Below are 17,052 nucleotides of genomic sequence, written 5' to 3' on the forward strand. Positions count from 1 at the left end.
ACAGCTTGAACTTCCAAAGAAACCAGCAATTGTATCAATACAAAAACTCCATAAAAATCCCCACTTCAGGACACAGATATGATGAGTTTATCAGAGAGACTTGGTTATGCAGAAATAAAGTCTCGTGAGTAGTCTGGCCCAGATTCACAGGAACAGTTGTAAAGAACTAAATTCAGGATAACTTTTCCTTCTCATGCACTTCTCAATGTAATAGCAACACAGAAAGTTACAGTCACTTAACAGAATCAGGTTGATTGAAACAGTTTTTTTCTCTGCGATACATCCTAGCAGTGACCAGGCTTCTGGTACTCAGAGCTTTCCTCAGCAGAGGTAGAAAACATCTCCAGCAAGAACAAGTGCCTTTGTCATTTTAACAAGTCAAAAAACATTGACAAATTCAATTTGACAAACTCGGAACTGCTACAACATAAGAGAACAGATCGTGCAGTTGGAATTAAAGAGGAGGACAGAGAGAGCAAAACCTCTCTCTATCAACACTGGCAGACAATCTTTTGTATTCTGTTGAAACAAAATTACAGAAATAATTTCAGCTTCCTAAAACCAAGGGTTCCTCAACACTGTTTTACAGGAGGAACAGAAAATAAAAACATTGCAGCATACAGGAAAGAAGCTGTAATTCCTAAACACCAAATAACCAAAACTAGTGTTAGAAACACACTACACCTTAACAAACCAGAAAAACAGAAATGCAGCTATTAGAAACAGTTATTGGATACAAACATTGATTTTAAACCACCAGGAACATGATTAGATCATTAGAATCAAAAAGTTCAGTATCAACCAACAGTGGATTAGTCCTTCAAGTAATAATTACTAGAAGTTCAGAGATTTGCAAAACTTGCAGACTTTACCCATAAAAGAAGCAAAGAACATCCTAACAATTAGGAACAGTTTCACTAAAGCATAGAATAATAAACCTGTAAACTTGAAACTAAATAAGTGTGGACAAGAAGTAGTCTGAAGGACAAAATAATTCATAATTAGGGGCAAAACAGTTTCTCCACATTAGAAGTTTTAACCCTGAAACACATTAAAATCAATCAAGGGATGTTCAACAGTTTATGCTATTCAGATGGTCAAATTACATTACCCAGACTGGATTCTGTTCCTTGTCATGGATGAGATGAAGAATAATTAATCTCTAGCAAGAGATAGGTATCAAAAGAACCAACAGAATTTTTCTATCAACTTAATTAAAAAATACTTTTCTCCTCATTTCTACTTAGGTGACACACTAAACTTACAAAACCAGATATTCTAATCATAACTAAAGAGTCCTCAAGTCCACAAAGCTCAAACAAGATCAGTTTGTTTCTAAAACTTTCTTGCACAAGAAAAATAATTGCAATATACTGCTTCTTTCACTTGAGGCACAGAACAAATTACTGCCAATTATCAATGTGAATGAGAAAATTTACTTCAAAGAAGTGCAACATAAAATGATTAACATGATATTCTATATGAACAGCTGTTCAACTTATACTTACACTGATGATCCAAGTGATACTGCTCCCCAGGCAATGAACTGCTTGTTGGAGAGGATGGGTGGAATGTCTGAGCACCTAGCAGGTGTAGACACAGGTCTGTTTTGCCCAGATTCTACCTCACCTTTGATCATCACTTCAAACTGAGGCCCAGATGGCAGCACAAGGATTTTCAAGATGCTTTAAAAATAAATGCAGAAATTTAAATCTCACAACATGTTGTAGGAAGGGGACCAGGACACCATATGGTTCATCACAGGCTCAGCAGGTCCGGTCCTTCAGGTCTAGTTTATTGAAGAAAGTATCAAACACTTATACAGCAAATAATAATCTTCTGAATATTCTGTAAGCCAAGCAATCTATTGGTTAAACTATACTATGAACTCTTCCTCATTCCTTAGGGGTTACATCTCTCTTTTCTCATGTCTCTTTCACTGTTTGTTATCCTACTACAGCTAGGCCCAAGGACATGCTATCTTGCAGGTGCAGGACTTGGAATTAGCCACAGCTTTGTAATTTCCATTCTCTAGCAGCTAAATTCCCAACAACAACAGAACAAGATTAGCTGGGGAAATCATAACATAACTGAAAAAATATTACAGATAGGCATTTTTAAAACTACCTTCTTAAGGCAAAAATATAAACACTTCTTTTTATTTTATGACAAAGGCCAGCTTTAGGTATGGCCTAAAGTAAGCTCTAAGTACACATGCCCCACGTACCTCACACAGTCTCATAAAGTATTCCATCTGGAAATGATTCAGATAAATATTTCAGAGACTACAGCTCAAAAGTATTTTTTGTCCATATGAATTATTTTGACAGAATAATTTTAGAAAGAAACAAAGTCTGGCTGTAGACTAAAGAGATGCCTTTTGAATGCCATGAGAAACTTCATTGAATTTTTACAGGTGTGAGATAACCAGGAGCATCAAGAAAGGAAATCTAGTTTTTAAATAATAGCCTGAATCATTTGTTATAGCACAGAGATATTTCAAGTAAAAAAAAATAATTCAAGAACCTCCATTGTAGCTGTCAGTGAATCCCCATGATGCCTGCTGACCAAGCCCTGAATCCCATCAGCAGGGAACATGGACCCTGGTTACTGCCTCAGTTAGGTTAGTAGTCTTTAGGCAGCACTTGGATGAGGATTACCAAGTTTCCAATCCTCCTGAGTACCTCAAGCCTGTAAAAATTCAACCTATCCAACAGGATCGTACTGTCACTAGCACAGAACTTCATTGTTTTACTGAAACGCACTGGGGAGAGTGAAGTGGAACATATATTGATGATACTCCTTTGTCCATTCTTGCAGAAACTGGAAGTCATGTAACAAGAGAGGAAAAGCTGCTCTGGAGAAATGAGTCATTGCCAAAAACTCTCACATGACATCTTAATTGTCACTTGAACCAATCAAGTTTATTTTGCAGCATGAAGTTCAACAGGAGCTAATGAGCAAAACTACGAATGCTTCATCCATCTGCAAAAGGAACTTGTACATTAGTGTTGTACAGAACAAACTTTTATTTGAGTACAGCAGACAAATAAATACTTAGGATCCTGATCTGTTCTTGACATTTTTTCACATGTAAAACAGAAATAACATTTCCCTTGCCTCAGCAGAGAGAGAAAGAGGGAAGCAACTGAAGGGGCTGCTGAAGGTAAGTATTTTGAAGCTTTGCTGTACTTTAGAAATAACTACTGGATAAAGGGCCACCAGGATTTACTCTGTTTATTTACACTAAACATGTCTTAGAATATTTCTTGATAGGAAATGTTATCTATTCATTCTGCTATACATACCTATAAGAGGCAGATATTCTACAGAAAGGTGAACCTTAACATAAATCCTTTTGTAATGGATGAGAACTCTCATGAGAACAACTGAAGTCAAAAACTCTCATATGGGTGAAACCTTCAATTTGTTCATTACCTTAAGGTCAAAAGTAGTTCAGTTTAACATATGCAGCACAGAATTAGTTATATTACCTTTCTGTAGTTGTTGTGCTTTTTGGAAAAAACTGGACAGTCACTACTTGTTCTTCTCCAGGAAAAAGGAAAAGATCCTCGGGTTTAACAGCAAAGCAGCTGTCCTGATCTGATATCTGAAAGCAGGCAAGGGCAAAAGGGAGGGTTAGTTACCTATTTTAAGGGACTAAATACTTCTACAAAATGTAATACAATTTGGTTCTGCACCTGTTTTACATGCAATTCAGACAATTTGAATACACCTGGCGTCCTCAACACTATCAATTAGCACCCAGTATCATCACTTAATGTGGCAGATCCTATTTCCATGGCCTCTGATCTTAGAAATGATGGGCTAACACATCTCTTTTTGTAAAATGGAACCGACTGTTCCTTCTGTTGACTTTGAAACGCAAATTTCAAATGTGGTTAGTTATCTTTCAGTCTGGAACCACACTTTTCATAGATTCTCAAAAAGGTCAAGTAAAGATATGGCGTAGTTGAAAAGAATTCACTTTAAGTTGGCAAGATGTACACTAAAAACTACTGCAGTTTTGTTAGAAAATACAGATGCTTCCCAATGCTAATATTCATCTTTGCCTTAAGCAGACTTTACTCTACCAGCTAACTAACACCTCCTATGCAGCACAGGCTTCACTACTTTCACATAACAAATATTTTAGCTAAAATTTATTAAAAATCATAAAGGTATGTTTGTTATAACAAGTAAAACTGAAGTTGAGCAAAAGAACACCCATAAGCTTTTTCTAAAAAAGCAAGAAAATCTCTTTGGCATTTTTCATTCCCTGTATGTAAACTTGTAAAGCTTTTATCAAACCACAGAGCTGAGCTAAAATCGCAAGGCTCACCTCTAGCTTCAGTACAATATGAACAGCACAAAAATAATGATTTCAAGAGGGAAAAGCCAACCTACCTGAACTTTCAAATGTACACTAATGTTTCCAGAATTTACCAATGGCAGCTGCTGCTTGACTGTTGAACACACACTAGCAGACAGATGTATTTTCTGTAAAAATAAAGTAAGTGTACATCGGTATATATACATATACAATAAAACCAAACATTACAAAAGTAGGAGGCCAGGAGAGGGCAACTGTTCTTGAAATACAGTTTGTAAATACACACAAACCTCTAAGTCCTTTGGAATGCGTATCCTTGCTGTTCCAGCTCTTGCTCTGAGAAAAATACTTTTAATCACAGTGCTAGGTCCTGGACTATCCACTTCCACATCCACTCTTGCCAGGAACTCCTCTGCTGGACCCAAGGAATCTAGGAACAATTTCATGAGTAGCAAACGCAAGTGTGCCAACAGCAAAGGCCATTCCTATGGATGCACGTCTCACTTCAGCTACTCTTCAATCTTAACATATCCATGGGGTGAGAAGAACAGCTCTCCCATTACTCCTGCAACACTTTTTTCCCCCTCTTTTAAATTAAGTCTCACAGAACCTTATTTAAGAGTTTTACCTTTTTGTCATATGTAACTGAAATTGTCACTAATGCAAAGAAAAAAACTCATCCTACCACACCAGCCAAACTAGTTGATATACATAGTATTTTCTATTCAGCAAGTCAGAACAACTCAGAGATTTCTTCAAATTTATTATCTATTTTGCAATTAATGCAATATTTTCTTAAGTGATGGTTTAATTCCCTCAGCAAAAAGAGTTAACACAAATTCCAGGCATCTTGCAGTAAACTTTGTACAGCTTCATACTAAAGTAAAAATGTCCCTGGTAATACATAAAGGATTAAGACATAGAGACATTCTGTCTCCTACAGTTACTAAAAATGAATATGATACCTGAAATATTAGCACACACAAACCAAACATGTTTCAAGCTTGCAGCCTGTTCCTGCAATTCTAAAACACATATACATTAAAAGTCAAATCTGTTTCAGCTGAAATGAAAATCCAATTATTTTACCTGAAGAAGAAATTTGTTTCTTAGGTGCATGGAACAGAACCCAAACTGTTAAAGCTTCAGGATCCTGAAAAAGAAATTGGTTGACTCACCTTATGGAAGGGAGAAAATTATTGAGAGGAGAAAACAAAACACCCACAAAACCTGAACATGCAAAAGGTGTGCTGCCCAAAAATCATTACTGTGAACTCAAATATTCAGCACTGTCACTTCAGACAGCAAGTAAAAAGAAGAATTGACCAACTATAAACTACTCACTTGCCCATCATAGCTTGCATGTATCACATGGTTTACAACTGATGGAGCTGCTGTCTGAGAAACTGCATCCATTTGTTCATTAGAAGTATTAACAGGTTCCTTGGAAAAGGTGAAGCACCTCCAGGCTACTGCATTCTGTCAAAAAGAGAAGTATTACAAGTATTAAATCTCTTATTGTCAGTAACAGCAATGCTCACAAAGCTGAGAAATGCAAGACAAGTTTTGAACAATTCAAGTAGCTTGGAAAAAAAAAAAAAACAAATTTAGGCTGTAACTTTGAAACATGAAACAAAACCCCACACACCTATCTCAGATGCATTTTTGTTGGTACCATTACAGCAGAATCAAATTACCACCCTGCAAAAACTATTTATTTCCTGACTAAAAGAAGACTTCTTGAGAAGTCTTATATCGAATGATATAGATAAGAGTGATATAAGATCTATTTCTTAATGATCTGTAACAAAGTGTTTGGGTACTAAAATCCAGTATCACAAGATGTTAGCTCTCACATACAGAACTTTACTGTACTTACTGCGTTAATAATAAGTCTAATTGGCATAAAGGCATGGGTTTTGTTGATAAGTTTTAGGGGAAGAGCCTTCAAATTGCCAAAAGGCAAGTCACCAAAATCCAGGCAATCTTCTTTTCCTGTTTCCACCTGGTTTTAAAACAAAGCAGAACTTAGAAGGAAAACCTTGAAAACACTCTACCCTACAAAAGTACCAGGATGTTACTCATCTATTTCACCCTCTTAACCCTATATCCACATATAATACAAACTATTACAGCCTAAGAATCATGTTTTCTTTGATATTAGAAGGAGCTACAGCCAATTGGCTATCTCCCATACATTTTACCTCAATCAATTAAGCCAGTCTTAGTGCAATGTTTATCCACCAAAATCCAGCACACAATCAAGTTATTTTGGATAATTCAAATTAATTAAAAGTCAGTTTAAACCATGATTATTGCTAGCAAGTAAGAAATGCCAGTTTTAGATAGCTAAAAACACATTTCAGCAAGTTGAAAGTTAAGAAAATAAGGGACAGTAATTTTTGCTCGCTTAAAAACACCTAAATGTCATGATCTGCAGCAAAATACAGCTTTTATTTGGTACTTTTTCCAATCTCAGGAATGTAACAACATGCAGAGATTGAGCACAAGGTTTAAATTTTATTTGAACATGACACAAGTTTGAATATACTATGAGTAACATGGAGAATGGACTACATGTGAAAGCATTAAAAATGCATTAAAAAGAAATAAAAATTTATTGAAGAAGCATTAAAAATTATGTCAATTTGTGTGCGTTCATTACTTCAATACACAATTAGCCCAAAACAAGTTATAAGACCACCATAAATTAAAAGAAAATGTCCACTGTGGCTGATGACTGAAAATTTTACTTTTATCAACCATGTCACAGACTACCATGTAATTTGTTCAGGCACCTCCACAAGTATCATCAAGCCTTTCTATGCCTGTCCATACTCTTAAATCAAGAACTATAGGAAGCCAGATTTAATTATTGTCACACTCTCTCACTTGGTTGTTCTTCATGATAAGACACAAGACAAAAGCACTTTACACATGCATGTAGTTTTAATTTTTAATTAGTCCAAAATAAGAAAACATTCTCTACAATCATAAACAAGGTAGTGGTAGTGAGAAACCAATACAAAGCCTACTTGATGTAAAAAATAAAGAAATCCTTACAATTGGAAATAAATGCTTTTTGTTATGATAAATTCCCAATCCAACACAGCAGATAAGCATCTGATAAGCGAAGCATCAGATGTTTAAGGTCTTAAGAATTAAAAAGTAATGCCCAGTCTTTTCCCAAGAAAAAAGTAATTTTTAATTTATTCTTTCCACACAGAAGCCTTCACTTCTAGCTAGCTGTTTTTGAACAACTGGAACTTCCCAGATAACAATGTGCTTCTCAAAAATTTCCTCTATTCCACTCAAACATATGAAATTCCAGGTTTCTTTGAGGAGCAACCTTGCAATCCTATTATTTTCCAGTGTCATGAAATTATTCATAAAATTGCAACAACAAAAGACCCACAATAAACAGCAACTTACTTCTAAATTAGGATTTTCAGCAACTGCTGTCAGAACTACCCTGCTTGCCAAAGCTTCTGACTGAACGATTGTCTCAGCATCTGCAGAAACTGGCCAAGATGAAACATTGAGGATACACTGGAAGATGCCCGAGCGGGAGGGTAAGAAAAGTATTTTCAGGTCGTTGGTAGAGTAGGGTCCTACAATGGTTTTATTCTTGAAAACCAAACATGGATACTTCATAGGATCCATCTGAAAAACAAAATACCTGGCATTTTCAAACAGGCCTTTTACCAGAAGACATTTCATTTCCATCTGGCACCACTGCTTAACACAGACATTTTGTATATATTTCTCCTCCATTTAATTAATGCATCTTCATATCCATGGCCCATTTGCATCCTGCTCGACTGCAGATCTCTTCTTTTAATTTAAACAGACAAGTCAGCCTGAAAATTGCTGAGGTTTCTTTCTACCATCTAGTGAAAGATTGACACTGGGAAAATTATTAAGTAAAACCCTGATTTTTGAGAAAGAACAGCAGCGGATCTCAAAGTTGACTGAAAAAACATCGGTTTTAAGCACACTGTGCAAACAATTGCATATATTTATTCATGAAAACAACTGTAAAGCAATTTCATTTTTAAAAAAATCACCTCTTGATCTAACAGAATCACTGTTTACAGGAGATGCATAAAAGCTCTACGAAGCTGATTAGAAAATTATGCAACAAATCCTTATATACACACACACACACACAAACACACACACACATCTATACATACACACAAGCATACAGAATTGTGGCCTGATGTTCTTCAAAGAGGAAGCATTCTAAGAAAACAAGATCAAAACCAGAAATCATACCCCTGGAAAGACACATGCTACATCTGCTGGAAGAATATACCTGAGGGATGTGATCAGGATTTCTAAGACTTATAAGATGCAATATTTAAAGCAAATAATTGTCTGCTATTCCTCAGTAATATGGACGAAATAAAACCAGCATGAACCGTATTTTAAAAAAGAAAAAAGCAATACTTGATACAATCTACAGCTGAACTGAACTGTGGACAACACTTCATAGTTTCAACAGATTAGCTAGATAAAGAGCACTATACCAAAAACTAGTAAGAACAGGAATAACAGCTAACTAAAGTTACCAGGTATCAAACTGCCAAAAGCTCAGAGCATCCTATGCCTGTTCTGTTGTTATATTCTTATCTACTAAGTCTATTCATCAATAAAAGAAATTAAATCCTTCTGATGGACCTTGAATCTAACTCATTCTCAAGTTCTCAAGGTATTTAACTTCTGGAACTATTAGTATGATAACAGAATTATACAGAATTTAACAAAATTGAAGTGGAAGACAGCCAACATATGGCCTACAAGCTACCTACAACCCACAGGACAACCCATCTAGCTTGAAGCCTGCCCTAAATATTTCTCATTTTCCATCACTCAAGATCTCCTGATTGCAAGAAAAAGAGGAGAAAACTGCCAAAAATATTTTTGCACTAACAGTCCTATAGCAGTTTTTTTCAGTAGCATGGATGTTTTCTGGCCTATGGTTGACTTTTCTTGCATGTACAAAGGTGGGAATGAATAACTCAAACTCAAACCTTCCACGTTACATACACACAATATAATTCTACAGAACAATCCTCATGTGGCATTTACCTCACAAAGTCTACTTGCTAGAGGAAGTCAGGTGGCCTGGCTAAAGAAATTAGCATTGATTTTGTGCATATTAATGATAAAACAGGAAAAAAATCACAGATCTGTACAGAGGGCCTTGTTTTTACATATGATATCTGCTAAGATTACAATATTAATCAGTTTTATGAAAAAGAAAAAATCTCTTACCCTTTCCCCATTAACTGAAACACTGAGTATCCCAATGTTGACCTGCAACCACCGGTCAGTTGGATTATAAACACTAAGAACTGTCTGAGATGCAATTCCCACACAACAGGCAGTAGGAAACTTCAGTTCTTCTGGCACTTTTATATGTCCTTTGGAAGAAAAAATGCTCCTATTAGTTACAAGTACTCAGAAGCAAATCAGCATTCAGGCTGCCACCAAGTTTGTGAACTCATCTGACAAATGCTTCATTATGGCAAGGAAATGTTTGACTCCCACAGTTCTCATAAGAATGTTTTTCATAAGCGTGAAATTTGACATTTTGATCATTTCTAATTTGCATCTTAAAGTTTTACTGTCACACAAGCAAATACTTATGGAAATGGCACATTCCATACAGACCCACAAAGTGTGTATATATTTTATATATATATATATATACACACACACACACATACTTGATAAACACTCTGTGGTCACAATTTAATCAGCACTAGCCCAGCTCGGAAAATCTGAACATTACTAGTACAAAATCTTGTTAGCATAAAAATTGGTAAGGAGTATTTCACTCTTTTAAAATGCACTAAGATCAATGATTTGGAACAATCAATAAACAAGCTCTAAACTCTTATATATTCAAATCTTCAATTCTACTAGTTTGTCATTTAGGCTGAAAGAATTAGCCAGGAAAAAAAAAAGTACAGCAAGACTGTAGGTTAAAATAAGTTTTTAAAATTAAATAGTAATTTGTGTTGCTTAGGTTTAGAGCTAAGTCTAGAAAGGACAGAGAACACTTAGCTCATCCTTCCCTGCATAACCAGCAAACAGTTTCAACCCTCCATGGGGTTCAAATTTCTTATGAGTTTTGGCCTTCACTGACTGCTAACACTAAATTAGGCTGAAAATAGAAATGTCCTCTACTTTCCAGATAAAATACAATGGAATTTCAAGAGCATGACTTGTCTTGCCTAGTTTGAACTGCAGCTAGGATTTCTCTTCCTCCTATGAAAGGTAGTGCTACATCCTTCACACAAACAGACAACTAATTAATATTGAAGAATGCTGAAATTCTGATAAATGTTTTTTTTAAGACCATTAGGGGAGCTATAAGAATAGGCACTAAATTCAGAGAACAACATTAAAGGAAAACTAGTAACAGGGTTTGCACAAACAATAATTGCAGTTACATTTAGTACCATCTTAATTGTATTTACTCTAACATAAGCAATATCACTATCACCATTCCTGTCCACAGCTGTATTTCAAATACACTGTAAAAATCACACTCACCATTATCAGGTGACTTCGACAACTCCCACTCCCTTCCCCCAGCTCCAAGAGGTTGTCCAGTACATGGTTTTATATTTAAGATATTATTATTCCATGAGGTACTGTGTGGATTATAAAGTGAAGCTGCACCCAAAAAGCCAGGACCAATATTTGGACCTAAAGGAATTCCTAACATAAGTGGATTCTCAACATGTCCTCCTGGGATACCAGAACAAGGAAGCCCTGCTGGAAGGCCAAAACCTGCAGCATTGCAGCCATGAAAGTGAGACAGAACTGCATTTCCTGGAGGTTGTTTAGCTCCCAGATGCTGTTGCGCAAATGGAGTTGTTGCGAGACAATGCCCTGTAAGCAAGGTGGGGACCGAAGAGGAGATTGCTTGACTCTCAGAGGTAGTGACATGGGATTTAACAGTTGATATATGAACATGCTGTTCACCACATGGGTTTTGTTTGCATGGCAAACCGGTGTTTAATCCAGAATAAACAGGCAATCCTTGTCTCTGTGCTTTGTTTGTTTGATCCTGACACAGTTCTTGTGCATCCATGTTGACAGAAAGTGGCGGAAAGGTGCAGTGTTTACTTGGTAAAGCTGATTTAACACGGTCTAGCTCTTCATGATTTGCTGGTACATTTGAAGGAATATATGGAAGCTGATTCATCCTCAGAAAACCTTCTTTGGCCAGTTCTTGGTCCAGTACATTATGAGGTTTTCTTTGAAGACCAGCAAGTTCATTTTCTTCTTGTTCCTGGTCAGTACTAAGTATTGCTTTTTTTCTATTTCTTTGACATGAGCGGTCTTCTAGATTTTCTTTTCTATGTTCCTGCAGAGGAACTGGGCTGGCCTGAACTATTGTTGTGCTCAGTTCACCAGCATCTTCCTCCTAGTAAACAAATATAACATGCAGTATCACATATTTAAGAAAAGCAATAGGGTACATAAGACACACGTATTTCTGTGCTGCCTGGAAACTTTCCTGTCTGATCATTATTGGGACTGCCATCCAATATAAATAATCAAGTTTGTCTTGTCTGAAGTTTTACTTTTTTAACTGTGACTCTTCACCTTGAAAAAGAAAACTTGCAGCATCAACCTGTCTGCTGTCCTTAAGACACATTTTACTGGGTCTGGCTGAGATGGAGTTGATTTTCTCTGCAGCGGTCTCTGTGGTGCTGTATTTTTAGATTTATGTTCAAAACAGCATTGACAACACACCAGACATACTAGACAGATTAAAAAAAACCAAAAAACTGAATGGTCTTGAACCAAATCAGTAACCAAAAAGGATTTGAGATGCATGGAAATGCACTGATATAGACATTTTCTTTGTGCGCTCATAAGAAATCACTGAAGTCCAGAGAACTGCCATTTTGACAGGTAGGGTATAGCTGGAATAAGCATTCATATTCATATTACAGACATGCATGTAAATCAGAAAGGTTCTTCAGGTTTTATCTGTCTGTTTTTACAATTCCATCCACAATTACACAGACTTTGGAAAGGGGGAGACATAACAGATTTCAGATTCCAAGGAATGCACAAATTCAGATAAAAGATTGCCAATTATTTTAATCAGGGTAAGACTGCAAGTCTGAACACAAATTTTACCCTCAGTGCACGTTCTCTTCTAAACCAGTAAAAACAGTGAGAATGACTGTCAGAGGTAGAAAATTATAGCTTCAGTCCTGAAAAAAGTAGTCCAAGCTACATTATGTATTTATAAATATTTCTCCAGAAAAAAAACAAACCAGGAAAATTATTCTCCCAACAGCTGAAGCTGAACAGCAAGGGAGCCTCAGGTATGATGAGAACAATATAGATCCTGCAAAATACTACTGGAATACTGCAGCACATTCCAAGAACAGAATGACTTAATGAGAAACTATCAAAAAGAATTAAAGGAAAAAATACATCAACTCAAACTTTTTCAAAAGTTCCTAGTTCTTTGATTGTTTTACTATGTTTGTATTTATTAGAGTGTGCGCATTTAGCAGAGTTGATATCAAAACTCAAATTTCCATATAACTCAGAAGCTGGAAAGAAGAATACCTTCTCCCTATGCACAGCATATCCTAAACTGTTTGAAAACCCTTAAGGCTTTTCTAATTTAGAATTACTTTGACCTATAAATGTTGGTTTGGGGGTAAGGTTGAGGTGCTGGATTTTTTCCTTACCCAGGATGTCTCTGGACTACGCATCACTGCTGAGTTCTTACGGGCGCTGCCGGATGCAGAGACATAGGTTAACCTGCTCATGCTTGGGCTCGAGTAAACAGACGGAGGTACCACATTCTCTTTGCAAGGAGATTCCTGACAACGTGATGGGTGAGTAAAGTCCACTTCAGATCTAAAAAAGAGATTCAAAATAGGCCAATAATAAAATATATACTTTTAATGCTGCCATCAAGAAAATCAGTGTTAGCCATTACCTATACTATTCTAAAAGTCAACTTAATTAGTTGTTCTGTTAAATGCAGTAGAAATGAGAAATCAGCTCCCAATCTTTACAAGTTCTGGCTTTGATGTACACAAAACACATTTTCATTCTATATAAATCCATATAGGTAAAACATCAGAATTCCAAAACTGACCTCAGATGCCAAGGCCACAGAAGCAACACAACTTATTAAAAGAGGTGAATCAATATACTTGTATCTAACTAGATTAAAAAGTCAAATGAAATCATTTAACCTTCCATCACACCATTAGATTTCCTATTCACTGCTGAGATTCTCTTCATTTCAAACACCTGAAAACACAGGGTCTCTCAGCACTTTGCTCAACAAAAAAAGCTAACATGACAACAATTAAAGCACTGACAATTTTAACCGGACATCCTAAGAGCTATATAACATGGCTGCAAAAATACACATTCTCCTGCACATATTAATTTCTGAGAAATGCCAGAGAGCCTGTAATTCTAATAACACATCCAAACACGAACATTAAATACCAAACAACGAAGTTCAAAGTTAAGTCAGGGAAATCAGTTGCCTCATCTTATCAGTCTGCACACAACCATTAGCTACTGGCCATGTTAGTGTTTAAGATTGCAAAATTAATTTAGTTGGAATCTTATGATACTTACTGTTACTGGAACTCATTTAAGAAACATTGTACTTTCAGTTGCTAAGGTAACCTTAAACCTTGCACACTAGTATGTATCAAAATAGTCAAAAGCCACACAAATATTTCTACCCACCCTCTCCCACAATAGGCAATGACACAAATCAGAGAACCAGATGGAGCAAAATACTTCTAAGTTTAAAAAACACATCTACATTGGTCTATACAATGTCCAGCTTAATGTATAAGGAAGTCTTAGCCTAATAAAGATCACAGTCAACATTCAAACGAACACATGATCCCTCAACAATCCTTATGAAGCACTAATTCTTGTAACCTGCACCAAGAAATTTACCCTGAAAATGCTGTTCCAGAAGTCTCACTAGGAGAAGAGTGAATCAGAGGTGAAGTTGAAGGTCTGAAGCTACACTGCTCACCCTCCAGATTTAAGTCACATTCAGGTAGAACGGGTTTATGCTCTGGCAAATAAACAAAATTTAAGCACCATATTTATTTATGGACAGGAAACAAGTTTACTGACAAAAAAAAAAAAGCTTTTTCAACAAATAATTGCATCTATATAGGTTTACTTACCAGTATTAGTCTGGAAAGTTGGGGACAGCTTCTCAAAAGTCACATGTTTTGCATTCCCCCTATGAGGAGTACTGGCATCCTTGTTTCTCTTCTCTGTATTTTGCCTCCTGTCATCACTGTTCAATTTCTGCACAGGCTTGGCTGCTGTAGGACTTACCGAGACACATTTACTCAATTGCTTGGCAGGTTTTAAGTTGCTGAGGGGCACGGTATTTCCTGCACTTCTCTCCACTAAATCATTACACGGTTCAGGAACAGCATTTGCTGCTTGATCTGCTGTTTCTCTATCTTCCCCTATACTACATGCATTAGTGAGATTGCTGTTCTGGTAAGCAAGTAGATGTCGCTGTGCCACTTCCAGTTTTGCTGCTGAGAGAATTCCACATGTGTGGGCTTCATTTTCATTAAGTGTCTCTGATCCAATATTGGCATCCATTGACTGTAAATGTTTACGATTTACCAAATCTGACAACTTTTCTGAACACCGAACATTATCTGCATTTACATCTCTGTGGCTGGGAACACCAGATAGACTAGAAAAATTCTGACTGTCACCTTCTTCATTAAGATAATCAAGCAATCGCTTCTCTATTCCTTGCTGTTTGCTGTGATTATTGATCCAGTCTTCTGCAAAAGCATCCTTACATTTCTCTTTACCCACTAAAAAGGTATCAGATGTAAAGTTCTGGACAGATGCTTCATGTTTCATGACACTCTCGTATTCACTTTCACATCTGTTCTCATCTGTTTTTTTGAGGTATTTTTCCATATCAAATGTACTATTTTCCTCATTGCTGGATAATGCCTCATTAGTAGAGAGTTTAGCCTCTTTAACAGCTCTAGGAAGGACACGTGTTCTTTTACTTTTATTGGAGAGTGCCATCATCATAGCAGCTAGCTGGGAAGGTTCAGCACTGGAGGAAGCATTAGCAATAGCATTTGCAATTGTGCTGATACTCAAGACAGAGTCAGAATTATTAGACAAGCTATCCTCAAACTTGCCTTTATGAATTCCATCCTAGAACAAAACAAAATGAGTTAAGCATCACAGCAAAAAACTTTTTGTTTAATGTTTTGTTTCATGTTTGCATTTTAGGATATGGGACTATATTAACACTCTTCGTTGATGCATTTTGAAACACCTGTCTAGAAGGAACGCTGCAACAGACATTCTCACTCTCCTGATTTTTAAAGTCTACTTCACAAAAGCTTTTCTAGACTAAATAATAACAATAAATAATTCTTCCTTCTACTAGGAAGCCTTAGCTCCTGTGAAACTTTAAAAATCCTAAGATGCTTTATTCAGTCCAGTTGAAAGAACTGGGAGGAAAATCCTATCAGGGACAAACAGCAGAGAAGTTACCATGATCAAATATACAGTAACATCCAAATTAACTTGAAATCATCTGCCTCTATAGAGAGAAGACACAGCTATTCCTACAGCTTTTTCTACTACTCAAGTCTGATTTCTTCTTTAGTTTTCACACTGGCTATTCTTAGCAAAGGGCACAGAGTAGGTAGACAGTTGGAAGCTGGGCTCTGGACCTTTCTGTCTCTCTCAGACAGAAAGACTCAGGAAGAATTGAAACCACCTGTCCTCCTGTAGATACACATGCATGACTTAACAACCTCCTCATCAAAAGACAGATAAAGCACAGAGCAGACACACACACCATGACTGGACTGAAAACAAGCTGAACTGCCAGGCTCAAAAGGTAGATCAGCAGCACTAAAGTCCATCAGGAGGCCAGTCACTCACTGGTAGAGTATCCTGGGGATCAAGACAGGGGCCAGTACTGTTCAGCAACTTCAATAGTGATGTGGATGATTGGGCAGATGTTACCTTCAAGAAGTTCCATTATTATACAAAATTGGGAGTTGTGGCTGATAGACCAAGAGAGTCAGCTGTCATTCAGAGAGAGCTCAACAAGACAGAAAGATCGGCTGAGAAGTTCAAAGGGAAATGTGAAGACCAGCACATAAGGAGGAATAATCCCAGGCCCCTGTACAGGCCCTGGGCCAACCATCTGGAAAGCAGCTTGGGCAGAAAAGGACTCGAGGGTCCTGGCAGACAGGAAGTTGACCACAAGCCAGGCAAAGAAGCTCAACAGCATCCTGGCCTGCATTAGGAGGAGTGCTGACAGCCGGCTTAGGGAGGAGACACAGACAGGGAAGGTAGGTATCAAGGACTACCAAACTAAAAAGACAGTTTTCTCAGACTTGCACCATGCTTATCTTCTTAAATTCTATCAACTGAAATATTTTATTCCAATGCTAAAGGTAAGCTGTTTCATTAAAAAAATAGAAGGGGAAGACACAGCTGAAATTCAGAAACTTGATCACAGAACATCAATGGCCTATGAGTCTCTGAAAAACTGTGGGCTGACAGACTGAGCAATTCTTAAAGTGAAGCAGAAAGGAAAAGGAAAATAAGATGGTGATACTATCACCTAACTTACTACTACTAATGGATCATGCTATTCTAATCAAACCTAC

At 36.9% G+C, this 17,052-nt stretch overlaps 1 protein-coding gene across 1 annotated transcript in view; it reads right to left on the minus strand.

The window, feature by feature from the left end:
• Positions 1-17,052, minus strand: part of CEP192 (centrosomal protein 192) — a 78,301-nt gene that overhangs the window by 25,787 nt on the left and 35,462 nt on the right. The window contains exons 26-38 of the mRNA XM_074546577.1: positions 14,557-15,574; positions 14,318-14,441; positions 13,072-13,243; positions 10,901-11,780; positions 9,614-9,762; positions 7,766-7,996; positions 6,213-6,338; positions 5,678-5,812; positions 5,423-5,486; positions 4,624-4,763; positions 4,408-4,500; positions 3,495-3,610; positions 1,509-1,685 (exon numbers count right to left, since the gene is read on the minus strand). Coding sequence (XP_074402678.1) covers positions 1,509-1,685; positions 3,495-3,610; positions 4,408-4,500; positions 4,624-4,763; positions 5,423-5,486; positions 5,678-5,812; positions 6,213-6,338; positions 7,766-7,996; positions 9,614-9,762; positions 10,901-11,780; positions 13,072-13,243; positions 14,318-14,441; positions 14,557-15,574 — 3,425 coding nt within the window. The remainder of the gene's footprint in view (positions 1-1,508; positions 1,686-3,494; positions 3,611-4,407; positions 4,501-4,623; positions 4,764-5,422; positions 5,487-5,677; positions 5,813-6,212; positions 6,339-7,765; positions 7,997-9,613; positions 9,763-10,900; positions 11,781-13,071; positions 13,244-14,317; positions 14,442-14,556; positions 15,575-17,052) is intronic.

This window comes from Zonotrichia albicollis, chromosome 1 (genome assembly GCF_047830755.1).
Source record: "Zonotrichia albicollis isolate bZonAlb1 chromosome 1, bZonAlb1.hap1, whole genome shotgun sequence".
Lineage (NCBI taxonomy): Eukaryota > Metazoa > Chordata > Aves > Passeriformes > Passerellidae > Zonotrichia > Zonotrichia albicollis.